Source organism: Chaetura pelagica, unplaced genomic scaffold, assembly GCF_000747805.2.
Source record: "Chaetura pelagica isolate M959 unplaced genomic scaffold, ChaPel_1.0 scaffold178, whole genome shotgun sequence".
In the NCBI taxonomy this organism is placed as follows: domain Eukaryota; kingdom Metazoa; phylum Chordata; class Aves; order Apodiformes; family Apodidae; genus Chaetura; species Chaetura pelagica.
In genome coordinates this window covers 2018603-2035641 of record NW_009954505.1, presented here as the reverse complement: position 1 = coordinate 2035641, position 17039 = coordinate 2018603, and the positions used below count along the sequence as shown (strand labels likewise).

The 17039-nt window shown below is 36.8% G+C and overlaps 1 protein-coding gene across 1 annotated transcript in view; it reads left to right on the top strand.

Annotated features, from left to right (window-relative positions):
- The window catches only part of KAL1 (Kallmann syndrome 1 sequence), a 127512-nt gene extending 117182 nt beyond the window's left edge, over positions 1-10330 (top strand). The window contains exons 11-15 of the mRNA XM_010004655.1: positions 2321-2415; positions 4506-4677; positions 6500-6720; positions 9232-9373; positions 10066-10330. Coding sequence (XP_010002957.1) covers positions 2321-2415; positions 4506-4677; positions 6500-6720; positions 9232-9373; positions 10066-10124 — 689 coding nt within the window. The 3' untranslated portion in view covers positions 10125-10330. The remainder of the gene's footprint in view (positions 1-2320; positions 2416-4505; positions 4678-6499; positions 6721-9231; positions 9374-10065) is intronic.
- Positions 10331-17039: the final 6709 nt, after the last annotated feature.

Sequence of the window (17039 nt, the reverse complement as noted above, 5' to 3'; positions counted from 1 at the left end):
TCTCTCTCTCTCTCTCTCTTCCTTTCCTCTCTTTCCCCCTTCCCTTCCCTCCCCACACTCCCCTCCATTTTTTCCCTTCTTTTCCTTCTTTTTATCCTTCTTTTTTTTCTTTTTTTTTTCTTTTCCCCCCTCCCTCCCTCTTCTTTTTTTTATTCTTGAGGTAATTGTTTGAATAACCTGCCTACTGTAACAGTCCCTTAAGGAGTTCTTACTTAAATGATTATTATGTTGACCGATTTCATGAGCTTAGAGCTGCTTAAATGCGTGTGAGCACTTACAATGTCCTTAAAGTGCAGTGTTTCTATACAAATATTTTGAGTTCTGGGAAAGATGAGTGCTTGCAGCTTGTGCAAGCATCAGCCCTTTTAGTGTAAAATGGTATACTTTCTAACCATGAGAACAATGAAGTTATAAAGACTTAGAATTTGAAGTACAGAATCAGGAAAACTCTAAAATATTAAGAAGGAGATTGATTATATACCCCAGAAAAGGGTTTTGTAATGTAACATCTGAAATATCAGGGAACCAGAGGAGTCTGACAGTATCTTTTCAGTGTTACCTCTATGCTAGAAGGGATAGCAGAGCTTTCTGATAAATGACATTAGACACTGGAACTACCCAAATAGCTTTTCAGAAAAAAAAGATGTGGCTCTGGGTTACATGTATTAACTTCAGCTGGTCTTAAGTCAGAACCCTTAGCTTTGGTGCTAGTGGCTGCCATTGAGCAAGACCGCAGCTTGGATCACTTGTCAAGTACCTACCCCTGAGTTTGTAATGGAAAACAAAAATCTAAACAAAACTCTACTAATGATCCCTCTAGGAGAGTATATATTGCTGAAAGGAAGGCTAGGAGAAGCTTTTATTTTGCATGTGCTGTAAACGCAAATATTTTTTAATAAAACCAAAGCTCTAGAGCCATGAGCTTTATGAGTGACTCCATAAAACAAATGCATATTTTCATTATAGTTCCAATCCCCCTGTATGGGCAGGGACACCTCCCACTAGACCGGGTTCCTTCCATCCAGCTAGGCCTTGAACACTTCCAGGGATGGTGCAGCTACAGCTTCCTTGGGCAACCTGTGCCAGTGTCTCACTATCCTCATACTAAAGAATTTCATTCTTATATCTAACCTAAATCTACTCTTTATATTTCTTTTTAAAGGGAGTGGGAACAATTACAAGGCAGCAAGTTATTTCTTCATACTTTTATTTTTGAAAAAAAAAAAATAATAAAAAAAATCTTAACTTTCCAAATAAATCACACAAATAATTAGCATACAAATTGTTATGAAAATAGCTGCTGCAAAATACCTATTTCTAGGGGCTTGTAATCGGTCTTTTTACCAGAATACCATTTGAGCTAGTTTCATACTATTTATTTTATCTTTAGTTTATAATCCTTCCCTTCTACATCCAAATTGCTCATAGCAGTCTAATGCCAGATCAGCCCTTCGGGCATCCAAGATGTTTGTTTTCCCTCCTGAAACACACAATCAGGCACTTGGTATTAGTAATTATGTCATACCAAGCAAATTAATAATAACAGACATAATTTTACATCCCCTGTATAAAGACAGAGGAGAACTAAGTCCAGAAATGACAGATGTAGGTACACTACCTGATGAGTTTTTCTTCTCTTGTCTAATTCTTTATTCCCCTTTGTTTTGCTACATTATGCAATCAGTATTAGACAAGAGACTGGAAGAGCTGGAAATTGGTTGAAAGCTTATAGAATTGATACTGCAGCAACTTTTGTCACTGATTTAAATGGGAGCAAACTTAAGCCTTTGGTATTACTCCTAAGAGTCAAGACTAGAATTTTATTTGGACAGATACTGATCAAGTCTTGTGATATATACTGAAAGGAGAAAGCTCAGGGATTTACAAACGTGTCTTCAGGCACAGATTTCTGAAACAGTGCCAGGCAGCAGTATTGCAATGCTCTGACAAGATAAGCAGTCACAGACAGTTGACACAAATTAATTTCCATAATTTGCTGGATCTTTAGAAGTATCAGCATTGAGATATTTTTGTTAATGCTCAATTTAAATGCTTGATTTTAAAAAAATAAAATAAAAAAATGTAAGCAGTATATGCTTACATATCTGAAAATGCCAAGTCACTGTTTTTAAAGTCATCTCCATTAAAGTAAGTGTTTATTATTTTCTCCATTCTGTTGCAGGATTCTTAGGAACAAGTGAGGAACTACCAGCTCTACAATACTTAAAACTCCTTCTATTTTTATCCAGGGAAGCCAAGTTGAAATGGTGAAAGCATGATTATAATATATGTCTTTTTCTATATTTTTTGTATCATTTAGATATCAGCATGAATCAATTCCAAGTCCACTGGTTACTCGAGTCCTGTGCACACAATGACACCAAAGGACCTGGAAAAGTAACTGAGCTGACTTATGTAAGTCTCCATTCAGCCTTCTGCTTGACCCTGAATAGCTTCTAAGCAGCAAGAGAAGGGATGGTTCTGTAATATACCACAGTACACTTTATGCCATGTTTTGTAGATAAGTATGAATGGGGGGGGCGGTTTATATTCCTCAGCAAAATGATGCATGTAGACTGTTATGGATTTTGTTGTTTGGGTTTTTTTAAAAAAACATACTAGGCTAACATAATACTTTTTCTTTTTGTCCATGTTATTTAGAAAACAACAGGCAAATGAACTTCTTAGTACTTACAAATTTCTACAGCATATTGAACATGGAGCTTTATCTATAATTAATGCTGTAGGACTCCAGCACAGTGCAAATACTTAGCAGTAATAATAGTAATTAATAAACTAGGTTATCTTTTAGACATGCATGCAGGTTTCAGATGAGAGTAATAGAATTTAAAAAAGGACCACAGATGAAATATACTAGACATCAAATCTCAAGTCATACAGATATCAGATAGGGACAAAACCTCTATGTATGTACATGTCAGCTCAAATATATATTGTGGTAGCAGTCCCTTGTACTCAATTTGATGGCAATCTAGTGTCATCTGTCTCTGTAATACATTATTTGAACAACACAGTAATGTGGTTGGTGCATCACAATTGATTTAGGGAGTTATGGAGAATGGAAGAAATTCACCTTTCCTTCTTACCTTGACCTGTACTACTGGTTCAATTCAGTGAAGTCGATGGCCTGTAAAACTAGAGTTAAAAGACATAATTTCTCATACAGAATGCTGTTAGCTTGTAAGATATACTGCTGCATGGGGTCAGCAAAGCAAATATTAGAGGCAAATGAAAAATATTGTGACATAATGTTATGATCAGTCCCAATTTTTCAAGTTATGCAAACTGAAGATGAGAAGAAAGTTAACATTTAAGAAATTTATTTCCACTAGAGGTCAGGAAAGACTCTTAGTACATCTGCCCAAATGCATTGTGGGATTAGTTAATTTATTTCCTCTCAATCATATGGTAATTGGTCCAATCTACTTTGGGAAAGTCTGTGTTTCTCTTGAGGAAGGAAATAATTACAAGCTATCAGAAGAAGGTTGACACTACAAAAAGTTTGGTACTGGATATGATAGGTAAAGGTGCATCAATCATTTAGGCCCTGTCACAATAAATGAAAACAGTCCTGTCACAATTTGAAGTGGGTGTCAAGCCTATTAGAGCAATGTCCCAGCAGGTGGAAGATGGGGAGTCTAGTCCATTCTTAGCCCAATCTCTATGTCTAGTCCAAGTGAAGGTTAGATTAATGACATTTGGGACTAAACAGAGGAGCAAATTATACAGAAGTTTGGAAATTAGTGATTCTGAAGGGAAGTAGAAATCTAAAGATTTAAAGTGAAAAACTTTTGACCTTAGGTAGTACAGTATTATTGGACATCTTCCCAGAAAAAAAAGAACAAATCAAACCAAAATGTTTTTTCTCATATAGAATTTGTGCTAAAGCTATCAGACTATGATTTTCAAAAGTACTTTAGACAACAATAAGAATTTAGCAGGATACCTACACTTTCTGTCAAGTTTTCTCCAATCATTGCCTTTAAACAGAGAATTGTGTTCAGCTGTGGAGCTTTTCTTCCTGGTAAGAAGCCAGAAGCAGGTAATTTCCTAAAGTGGAAAAAAAATGGATCTATAATGCCATGTAGGACTTCGAATGTGCTTTCAAAAAATTAAATGTGGGCGAAGCCTGTCATTTACAGCAGCTTTACTCAGCTTTCTTACATTGTTTAATTTGATTAGCATTTACATCCACTCCTTGTTATGCCTATTGCCAGTTGCTTTAATGCAGTGTTGCAAAGGAGCTCTGTAGAATTGAAGGACATATCCAAATACCATGCTAGTGTATTTTGCTACTGAAAATATTCATAGCATAGACAATGTCTGCTTTGTTCTCTGAGTAAAAGCCATGTTGACATGTTTTAAGTGTATCAGGAAAATCTTTTATTTGATAAAACTTTTAATCTTCAGACAGTCTTATTTTTCAGTTTTATTTTTTTTAGAGGCCTATTTGCACCATGTGTTTTTTTTTGTTTTTCTTCTAGGAAAACTACATGATTCTGAAGGATCTGTCATTTTCATGCAAATATAAAGTAACTGTTTTGCCTGCAAAATCTAAAGGTCGTTTTAAGGCTGAGAGTATTTTCTTTGTTACCCCATCTTGCTCTGCATTTAAAGAAAAAAGCCACAAGCACATTAATTGTCCTGCTTTTTTTTGCATGATCTGGAGTAGTCAGATAGTTTCAAATGCATTTATAATCACTAAAATAAAGTCTTTAAAAGCTATTCTAAAATGCAAAATGAAAGAATCAGAACTAATAAAAATATGATTAATGCTTATGTGAAAATTTGTCTAAAATACAGAGCGGTGTAGATTTTGGCTACTACTTTATTGTTTTGTCAATTAGGTGATAATTTTAGTGGACCATTTATAAATATTTAATGACAGTTATTATTGCACAGTTTTCCCAATTAGTTGTTATAATCACAGATGGTAAGTGGAAACATGATTATGCTGGCAGCACCCACCTTTTGGATGTTTTACTAGTGACTGGGCTCAATGATCTTTGGCGGTCCCTTCCAGCCCCTAACATTCTGTGATTCTCTGATACTTTTTCAGTTTTATTTTGTTTAGGTTAATTCTGCTCTCAAATGTCAAATAAAGGCACTCATAACTTTTACAGTGTTACCACGATGGTGGGTACAGCTAGAGAGTTATGGAAAATTGCTGAACCCTGAAGGTGTTGGTTGGTAAAGACCCACACAACACTATAGGCTTGGGGAAGAGTGGCTAGAAAGCTGCCCAGAGGAAAAGGACCTGGGAATGTTGGCTGACAGATGGCTGAATATGAGCCAAGAAGGCCAACAGCATCCTGCCCTGCATCAGGAGTAGTGTGGTCAGCAGGACTAAGGAAGTGATTGTCCCCCTGTACTTGGCACTGGTGAGGCCGCACCTCGAATCCTGTGCTCAGTTTTGGGCCCCTCACTGGGAGAAGGACATTGAGGTGCTGGAGCAAGTCCATAGAAAGGGCAAGAAAGCCGGTGAAGGGTCTGGAGAACAAGCCTTATGAGAAGTGTCTGAAGGAACTGGGGTTGCTTAGTCTGGAGAAGAGGACTCTGAGGGGAGACCATATCACTCTCTACAACTACCTGAAAGGAGGCTGTAGTCAGGAGGGGGTCAGTCTCTTCTCCCAGGTAACATGTGATAGGACAAGAGGAAATGGCCTACAGTTGCTCCAAGGGAGGTTTAGACTGGATATCAGGAAAAATTTCCTCACAAAAGGGTTTGTCAGGCATTAGAACAGGCTGTGCAGGGAAGTGGTGAAGTCACCATCCCTGGAGGTATTTAAAAGATGTGCAGATGTAGTTCTTTGTGACATGGTTTAGTGGTGGACTTGGCAGCGTTAGTTCAACTCAATGATCTTAAAGGTCTTTTCCAACCAAAACCGTTTTATGATTCTATTCTGATTCCATGACCTCAGGGGTCAGCTGGTCCACTGCCCACAGCTTTGCACAGTCAAGCCTGAAAACCACCTCACTCCTGACTATTTCCAGCATTACAACCATACTCCTAGGCAAACACAACTCAGACATGTTTCGCTTAATCAGAGTGCCCCTATTAACTTGTACTACAGTTTTAGAGCATTAATTTTTGCCTGTATGATGGAGTTCTTTGCTGTCCTGCGGGCTTTCTTGTGGTCCCAAAATTAAAAACCAGTACTCAGGTTTTGTGAAATACAGAGGAGCAGCAGGGTAGTTGCTTGTGAATGAGGCACTCACACCTTTATATGCTATAGGCTTTCCTTTGTGTTGCCTGCAGCTGTCAGGATTTGAAGTTTGAATTTGGCACAAAATGACAATGGAATCTATCAGAGATAGACTTTGGTTAACACTGGAAATGCAATGACAGAAAGCTGTCAGGATCTCAGGAAAAAGCAGAAAGAAAGTTCTGTCTGACCTCAACTTGTGGTACTAAATGAACATTACTGAACATTATCTTTCAAAGTTTAGCTTATCTTTTTGCTTTCCAAATTTGTAGTGCCAGTTCTACCCAAAGTGTTGGCCAAACCCGAGAATCTATCTGCGTCTTTCATTGTCCAGGAAGGTAACATCACTGGTCATTTTTCCTGGAAGATATCTAAGGCAGATCTTCACCAGCCCATGACAGGGTTTCAAGTGACCTGGGCAGAAGTAACCACAGAAAGCCGTCAGAACAGCTTACCCAACAGCATCATTTCGCAGTCACAGATACTGCCAGCAGTAAGTTGTTTGTTACTCTCCTTTGCTAGCAGCTTCATAAATGTGTGTGTACATGGCCTGTTTTTAATGTTTAGTGGTAATGCAGATGGTCACACGTAGCTGTCTCTGGCTCTGCAGGCAAGTTGGAGCAGGAAGTGCTTAATTTTTCCTCCTTGCTAGAGAAACAAGGCACAGCTACTCTTCTTGATGACACATCAAACATTTTAATGTTCACAATTGTCAAATTAGCAACTATTGTCTGAGAGATGCCCAAAGGGAGGAAAAGATCATCCATGTGGCAATAGATAGTTTTTATTTTCTCTTGATGATCAGGCTGTTCATCTTGGTGATTACTATAGTTTTACTAATTATTTGGTGCCCAAGTCAATTGATTTAATAGAATTTTCTCTTAGAGTCACTTACTGCTCTGAGAAAAATATTCCCCCTCTGTCAGTGCACACCATTGTTCAACAAATAATTTGAAGGAGAACTATATTTTACTGTGTCACAGTTTAACACTGGGCCAGCAATTAAATAAATGACAGATTGCTCTCTATTAACCCCCCTTCCTCATCCTATATGGAAGGGAGAGGGAATAAGGGAGAGAGACTCTTATGGTTTGGAAACTAAACTACACAGCTTTAATGAAACACTTGTGGTGAAAAGGAAATAATGGAAATAATACAAATATATACACAAAAGCACTATCTTACCCCCTCTCAAGTAACATGTCACAACTGAGGCTGTAGAGCAGGCCCTGGAAAAGTATCAGACTTCACTCCTGGAGTTAGCAGCAGACGGGAGCTGGGTGCAGGAACACAGGGATTTGGGAATGCACAGATCAGGATCTAACGCAGACAAATGGATGGAATCATCCCTGGACACTGGCCATGGACAAAGACAGCCTGACCCTCATGATCCCTCAAATTTATACCAAGTATGATGTGTGTGGGATGGAATACTTTGGTCAATTTTGGTCACATGTCTGGTCTGCTTCTCCCCAAAGCAGGGTCTCAGGTGTGACCCCTTTGCTCCCTTCTGGTTCTGGAGCATATGACGTTTCACAGAACCAAGCAGTGGCCTTGGTTCTACACACTGTTCTCCAGCAGTAACTATAATCATCAAGCATTTTCAGTCCCAGAAGAAGACACTGACTGAAAAACATGCTGTTAATTTCAGTAAGTGCAGCTACTTAGAAGTGTCTTATCTGAAAAGTAAACTCACTAGAAAGAAAATTTGTTCTATCCTGGCCCAAACCAGGACACACTACTTATTGAAACTGTGAGAATTAACAATTTTAATTCATACCCCTATTTGCTTTAAGATGGCCTTTACTATTTCAGTTCCTCCTCTGGCAGGGGCAGGTGAAGAGCACTTCATTCAGACTCCATTGCCAGATCCACTGAAGTCAAAAAAAGGGCTTGAACAGCTGACATTGCTCCAAAGTCAGCTAACAGTTTTGGGAGTCTTTTCATTCACTTCAGGGAAGTGGATCAAAGCAATTGTGTCTAGGGCAGAGCTGACTGAAAATCTTTTCACAACATTCATTTAATCAATGAATGTGTAAAATGTTTTGTTGGACACATCTTAGATTGAATAAGTTTTCCCCAAATCCAACACAAAGTTCTCACCATTCTTTCTTAATTCCTAGCACACTGCCCTAAGGTTAGGGCACCTATGTTTCAAAGACTGTTGTGCTGGGGGACAGCAATGAAGTTGATCACTGATGCTTTAAAATTATGGGGCAAGCAACTATGTAGTGTGCGGAGTTGCTTTTTTACAGCTTAGTGCAGAATGTTGTGATATGTACCAATTCACTCAAAGCTTGACCCACATTTTCCATTTCCAAGAAGACCAGGAACAACCTGGACCTCTCACATGTGAAACCATAACCTTATGGTAAAAAAAACTATGCTCAAAGCCAATGGCAAGCAAAAAAGTCTGAACAAACCCTCTCAACAAAGTGATGCATAAATTAAGTTCTTCCAGTGAAATTCTAAGAAAATAATTTGTGGATGTGCTGAGGGAGTTGGGGTTGTCTGTACTAGAGAAGAGGAGGCTCTGGGGAGACCTTATAGCAGTCTTCCAGTATCTAAAGGGGCTACATGAAAGTTGGGGAGGGATTCTTATACAAGGGCTTGTAGTGAGACAATAAGGGATAATACATTAAAACTGGGAAAAGGGAGATTTATGTCAGGGATTAGAAATAAATTCTTTAGTATGAGGGTGGTGAGACACTGGATTAGGTTTCCTGGAGAAGTTATGAATGCCCTGTCCCTGGAAGTGTTCAACGGCAGGTTAGATGGGGCTCTGAGCAACCTCATCTAGTGGGAGGTGTCTCTGCCCATGGAAGGGTGTTGGATCTAGTGTAGCAGGATCTAGACGATCTTTAAGATTTCTTCCAGCCCAAACCACTCCATGATTCTATGTTGAGAATGACCGAACCTGTTTAAACCACTGGTTTGTGTGATTTGATCAATTATATTTTATTATTAGATGCTCTGAAAATTAATGCAGTTTGTTTATATTTAGGACCATTATGTACTTACCGTGCCCAATCTGAGACCATCAATGCTGTACCGCTTAGAAGTTCAAGTGCTGACAGCTGGTGGGGAAGGACCAGCTACCATAAAGTCATTCCGAACACCCGACCTTCCTCCATTTTCACCCCACAGTAAGTAGTACCCTGTTTTGACTTGTGATTATATGGTACAGAACTTCAGTCCTCTACATGTAAACAGTTTGCCCAAGCCTTAAGAGTTTTTATTGGTTCCAGTAGCATTCCATGAATTTAAGATATGTGAAAATAGTGGGGTTTTATTCCCCTCATAACTGTCCATCAACAATGATGGACAGTCTTTCTGTCACTCAGTTTCTCTAGTCCAACATTTGCCATTCAATCAACCACAGCTCTTCAATTTATGCCTATATCACTTGGGATTCAAAGATGATCTGTTCTCCAAGTGTTCCCTAGGCCTGGGATTGTTTGACATTCAAGATTAAATTTTTCTGGGTCCATTCAGCACAGCATGGCTAGAGCCTGATTGTACCTCTAATGCAATGCAGACCTCTTAATGGCCCTTTCCAGCATTTTATATGTTTCTGGAAAATACAGTTCAGTGTTGTGAAGCTCCACAAAAAATGTAATTAATTAGTCCAAGATAAATCTGCTTGAGTCATTTTGTCTTTTCACAGTCACTAAAGTTGCCTGGACTGAACATGCACATAGTTACTGGCACATGCAGTTCACTTACAAGCTGAAGGATTGCATACTGACTTCCTCATAAAAATATTGTAGTACAGATAAACAATGGTGTTACGTATTCAGGGCTTTTTATGTGCATATTTTCCTATTCTTCTGTTTAGGACCTCATCTGAGGCAACATCATCCACATCACTACAAGCCATCCCCAGAAAAATATTAGACTGTTTAGGATGATTCTACAGATAACAGAGAGAAAAAGCTCCCAAATGGAGGGTGGGAAAAAGAGACATCCGAAGGAGCAATGAACCCAGTATTCCAGGGGAAGTTACCATCCTATACCATCTATAGCTACTTCTCTGTAGCTTAGCCATGACAAATTGCATTTGCACCAAGGCCAGGATGAAACATACAGCAAGTATCATTTCAAATAATAGTACCAGCACTATTTAACAAACTGAAGATCTCATCCAACTTAACACCTGTGAAAAAATAAAAGTGTGTTCTTTATAATTTTTTTGTACTTCTATGTTTAAAGTAGATTGAAATGGTGCAGTGTATACAGATTTTCCTTTGAGTGACTACAATGTTAATATTTGCAAGGTCATCTTGTGATGTATACATACTTCTGAACACTGAAGACTGTTCTCATCAGTGTGTTTATCAATTTTACTTCAAGCTCTGCCTGCCCCCTGTCTGAGCCTGAGTGTAATTTGCTATTATAGAAGATCTTTGTGTCTGAAATAAGGACATAAGTAAAATAAACACCAGTAACAGAAACCTTAAAATAGTATTTAATAACTGGTCTATCACCAGAGAGGTGGATGAAAATAACATTTGTATCAACCATCTATTCTGAAATGGTAATGTTTTAGCATGTAGGTCTTCTATAAACATAATTAACAGCAAAAAAAAATATGCAGGGTAGAAGTACCATTATAAAGAAGCAAATTACAATTATTGGAATTGCTGAAAATCTATAGCAATTGATAGGGCCTGGAAGAATGATGTTTTAAATCCCAGTTACAAGATTTTGGTATATAATATTTCAAGGTATAATATTATATCTTGTAAAGGAACACCTGTTTTCTAGTTTAAAAGCTGAATAGTTAATATGGACATTTTAGAAATTAAAGTTCTGAAGCACTTTTATTATTCAAGTAGCCATAGAACTACTTTTTGGCGTTGGCTTTTGATGCACGTATCTCTTTTCCCCATGGATCTTTTGAGCAGAAGGATGGATGTTTTGGCTCCATGCTATTCTGCTTACAAAAGGAATTGTGTGACAATTACCTGGCATCTGGAAAACACTGGTTTATAGTTTATTTGAATGCATTTTTCAAATTTAGACAGAAGGCTACCCTTTTTAACCATAAGGGAATTCATATTGCCTTTGTGCTTAATATAAACTGTCTAGAATTAGTTGCCACACCTAAAGACATCCTTCAATATTAAAAAGAAACTGCTTTTATATATTATTAAGAGAGTGGAAAGTGTCTGCCAATAAACATCCATACAGATACTCATTACCAGCTTTTCAAGATGTTCTAAGTGCTTCTGCATTCTTTGGCACAGTTTCCTTTCCTCCCTGAATCATCATATGATGACACTAATGGAGCTCAAACAGTTAACAGTCAAATTTGACAAGGTGGCCACTTTTTCTTCCAGTAGATGCTACAGTCTCCCCTGTACTTCATATCTGCCTGACATACTCAGTGACAAGATCTCAGACATTACTGTTAAATATATTTTCCTTCTCTTGATGACAGACTGTTTTGTGGAAAATAAATATGGAGAAGAGGAATACATACCTGAAACCAAGGATCAGAGTAATGTTTATTGTAGTAGAGCATTCACAAATGCAGTTTTTCTACACTGAAGTTTATAGCTTTTTGTTTCATGTGGGTTGATACTACTAGGGGTGAAGGAAATGGAATTAATTTCTGATCACTTGTTCATTTCAGTTTTCCTACCTTTCTACCTGTGGTCTCAAAGGGCTCTTTTTTGCCACGCTCTTTCTGCTTTGCTTCTTGTCTTTTTCGATATGCACTCAAGTGACCAAAAACTTTTTGAGAAGATTTCTATTGCTACATGGTTTGGGCCTTTAACAGTAATTTTAAATATATGAAATGCTATGGTGCTTTTAGTTCCTTCCTCTACCACACTGTCATTTCCCCTTTTCCAAAATACATTAGTAAATAAAAAGATGGGCTCTTCTTCATACAGCCTGTAGTATAAAGGTTTATTTTCAATTTTGGCAGAAGGCTAGAGTCTCAGAGACTTATGTCAGGATGGAAATGGTTTTTGTGTACAAATCTTTACACAATTTGAACCAGACTGGCATGCAGGACTGCTTCAGCATTGAGATCGCACAGGGCACCAGTAAGGCTAGAAGTGATCTCCATGGTATTTGCTGAGAGCAGGAGTCAGGGAAAGTAATTACTACAGGTTTCTCTGAAAACTTCTGTCCCAGCCTTTCAATCACAGCCTATTCTAATTACACTGGAACAAATCTGTAGTGATTTGATTAATGTTAATGAAATCTTTTTTTGTTCATAGTGACATGGTAAAGCATAGAACATGGATGTCAGTCTTTATTACAATGATGCTAAATCTGGCTTGGAGATAAACTGGAAGCTAATAGCTCTGAGTGATGATACCCTTAGTCTTGGTTCCTGAGGGGAAGCCTCATTCTTCTGAAAGGAATCAAAATAGTTACTGTTTGCTGATGCCAGTCTTTTTGTAGCATTCAACTTCTAGAAGTAATAATATGAAAAATATGGAGAGATTTTCCATTTTAAAGTCGATTCTGGAAACAAACAAAAATTTGATAAAGTAGAAATGTATTGAGCAAGTGTATTACATGTAGTGTACTAAGATGTAAATTAATTTTTTCCTTGTACAAATCAGCTTATCAACTCACCTTTCAAGTCACCCTCCAAATAAAAAATGGAAAATACAAGGTCAACAAAGCTCATGCATGGATGTTGAATTCCCAGCTATGAGTGATTTCCTGATTATTCTTTTAATTTAGTAGTACAGATTTGAAGTTGTTAGTGCCTAATTCATAAAGCCTTGTTTTCTGAATTGTACAGGGTATTGTCCTAATTTACTAGTGTCACACTAAACATCTAATTCAGCAATATACTTGTAATCCTCTATTTGATTCCATAGTTAAAGATTTATTTTCTCTAATGATGTTATGTAAAACAGAGTTAATATAGATATTGAGATGTTTTTTGGATACTCTGCACCTTTAAACTAATGTATTGTTTGCTATGTACGATTCTGATGGATTTGTCAGTTGGCTTCAGGATGCATTTTGTTTATTTCTTAAAGGAGAATTTTAAGAATATGCCATTTTTGCTTGCTGCTTTGTGAAGTGGATTTTTTTTGTTCATCGGTGCTTTTTGTTAATGTGTTGTTCTTATTGTACCTTTTGCGACCATTTTTGAGTTGTTTATAGAGCAGGAGAAATTCAAATAAGACAGAGCTTGTGATGTACTACAATGTGTATCATCCTGAATATTCCTTAAGAATATATCACATAGACAATAAATAAGAGGTCTGACTTCTGAAATGCTGAACCTCTTAAACTTAGTGGCTTAAGAAAGAGCTGAGGATATGGTGTGACAATGCTAAAATTGACAGTAATGTTTGACATGATCACACACAAAATCAAAGAAATAGTCTTTGCTAACATGAATGGGAATTTTAACATTGGCATTAGCAGAACTGAATAGCAACCTAAATAGTTAGTCAACTTATTCCACTATACTTTGATCTCCATGCTCCCAACTGGAGTCAAGGAGAGTTTCAGATAAGCAGGCCCTGATTCATGAAGTCATGCAGAAGAGGAAACTTGCATATGCATAAAAGAAGTCAGTGGGGTGGAAGTGAAACTTTGCAGTTAAGAATGAGCTTTAGTGAGGTCCCAAATAAAGCGTGGATGTCAAAATTTGCTTAAATACTGTCTTCAGTCAGGGCCTTATAAAACAAAACATGGGACCCAGAGAGTTCTAAATTCTGTGTACACCACAATAGAAAATAAATAAATATTTTGTCTTGTGTATATGTAAATGTAGTTGTGATATTGACTTATTTATTAATTCATTTTCTTATACTATGTGCCAAGTATATTACTACCCTTTCAATCAGTACCTGTGAATATCAGTTACTAAAAATATCATTTATGCAAACTTGTGCACTGTAACCAGGAATATGATGCTAATAAGATTTTGCATGTAGTTTTAAATAATTAAGAAATCCTTGTATTTAAAAATGTAAATGGATACCTGCAGATGTTGATGGTTATATATGGTTTTGCATGTTCAGTTGTGGGCATGAAATGTAACAACTGTATTACCTCTACTGAAGATATTAGTAAGGTACAATTTACCAAGCAATTAACAGAGCTCTATATGTTGGTTTTTTTTTCCTTTTTACTTAATTATATTGTAGTAGAGGTAACAGAACTGCTTCTTTGTTACCCAGATTGGCTGTAGAAATTATGTTCCTATAACACTCATTTAAAGTCAATATTTATTTATGTATGTAATACAAGAAGATTGGTCTTATGTGTCTGTCCTGTTATTTAGGGAAAAAAAATACCCTTCATGTAAAAAATAATTTGTAAAAAAATGTAAATGTAAATAGAGCCTGATTTCTTTTAGTCATTATTTTCATGTTTAGAATTTGTACATACTGTTTAGGTAATAAACTATCCTACACTGAAATCTTGCTACATTATTTCCTCCGTACAGAATTTATAGTTTTGTTTTTCTTAAGCTGAAGACACACAGTAATCTAAGAAAGATCAGTGTCACACTAAGTACCTTTGCTACATCTACATATCATGGTGTATAACATAATACCATTTTATCTTCTGTTAACTACAGCATTTTGTTTTCTTTAGAAAGTGATCAAAATAATCTGGAAATAAATTTAGATGTGATTTGAGTATTTTGTGTTGAAAAGCAATCCTTGAAGTAAAAACTCAGACTCAAGAACTTGCCATCTGTCTCTCTGTTTTAATGGAATACTCCACAGTGAGGATTTGTTCACCCATTGTAATGCTAACTTAAAATAATTGAAATATTGCTGGACCTATGTCAGTGGCCTGATCCTGCAAGTCGAGATTTTCATGATTGAAAATTGCTGTTAAATCTATGCATACACCATATTTGGAGTATTTTCTACTTTAAAGTACTGTATCTCATGATTTAAATTCTATATTTTTTAAAAATATAGATATCTGTCTTAATACAAACATTTAACTTTCAGATTGTTATAGATGTGCTATCAGTCTCAGATAAGATGCAATATCTTTAGTTTGGGCATGCGCCTTTGACTTACTCTTGGCTTACCTAATAAACATTTAGATTTTAACTTAAACTACAAAATGTCCTGATATTGCTTTCTCATTAGAATAACTGCTTTTTATTAATAATTGCTTTTTATTTTCCTTTTACATAACTGGATAATGTTTAGAAAAATCCATGTAGTTAAATTGTACTATTTTGATAATATTTGCCATTATGGTTCAGTAAACTGAGACAAGAATGATTTATCACCCTGCATAGGTAAGTTGTCATAATAAATAGTTGTTCTGTATGCTGGAACTCAAAATATCCTTTTTTTTTTTTTTCCCTTCCATAACATCAAATAAATGTTTTATTCAGCATTGAATTAAAAGAGACAGCAACTGGGTGATGTGAATCATATGAAATACAGAAAAATTGTTATATGTTGAGTAGTACTGATCAGTTTGGGGTTGGGTTTTGTGACTTGTGCTTTTGTGCATTGAAAGCTGGAATGCACTCAAATGATTCTACTTCATAAAAAATTTAATACCATGAAAGCTCTTTGCAGTACCAAAAAGAAAAAAAAGTCAAAACAACGTGTTTGTTGTACCGTTTTCTTGTCTGTACTTGTTTTCTTATTACAGGTGTTGCATTGTCATCGTTTGGATTTATGCCAGCCTCTGTGAGGAAGGCCTTGAGCGAAAACACTGGCTGTTAGCCCGTTGGTGGCAATGCAGCACCTGTAGAGGTAGAGAAATCACTGGGGAGAACACTGAGAGTGTAAGCTTTGAAGTAGAGCCAACGTGCTAGGCTCCTGCCGATTTGAAGGGGATGCACCTCAGCAGAAGTGAATTGCTGTGACCCCCTTTGGGTTGTGCTTAATAGCCTTCCTGCTTCTACTCAAGGTGCTGGCAGGAGCATGGATTAATGTTTAATACATGCCTTGCTGTAAGCATTTACTGAGAGTGCCGTGTGGCACAGAAACTAAAGAATTTATGAACGCTTGCTGAACCCACTTCCTCACCTGTGCTGGTGATTTATTCATGTTACTTAACAATATGCTACATTCAGGAGGGCTGTTTATTCTCAAAGGAAGTTAAACTTTAGAAACAGTGAGTTGTCCTTTTTCAGCTGAGTTGAGCAAATATGCTACACACAAATTTCCCTTTATATTTGTGTGCAAATATATTTGTATGCCAAATAGACCTTGCTTGTCTTTTTTGCAAGCTGTCTGGTAATATATATGTGCAATAGGTTAAAAACTGTCAGTGTTTAAAAGTAACTGCAGATTTGCTGATCAGTACTGATTAGCCAACATATTTTTCATATTTTTATAGTTTTATTTAGAAAATAAATTCCCTGATTTACATGGTTTGGACTGCATAATTGTTAGGAGATGCAGAGTGATAGGGTGTAATTTCTACCCTGTCATTTCTATCTAAGTGGAAGGTAGTGGAAACAGACGGGGGACAGAAGAGCATAGGTGGCACAAAAAGAAGCTAATCATCTGATGTATTTATTTCTTTGCAGAAATCCGGTTTCCAGTGTCAGCAGTTATCTGCAAACATTCAAAATAACCTCTTACATTTCTTTTCTCAGATGTGCTGCAATACTTGCTTGAAATATAAATATTTCAGAATTTCAGTGAACATACCTGCAAGCCAAAATCAATTAGACCATAACTCATAAAACAGGAATACACAAGGAAAAAAAAAAATAGCTGGTGGATGCCAATAGTTCTCTCAGAGTGCTTAGGGACAAGTGTTCTTTTGCTTGGTGTTTATTGAATCATACTGAAGACAAAGAAGATCTATAACCATTTTCTTTGCTTTGAG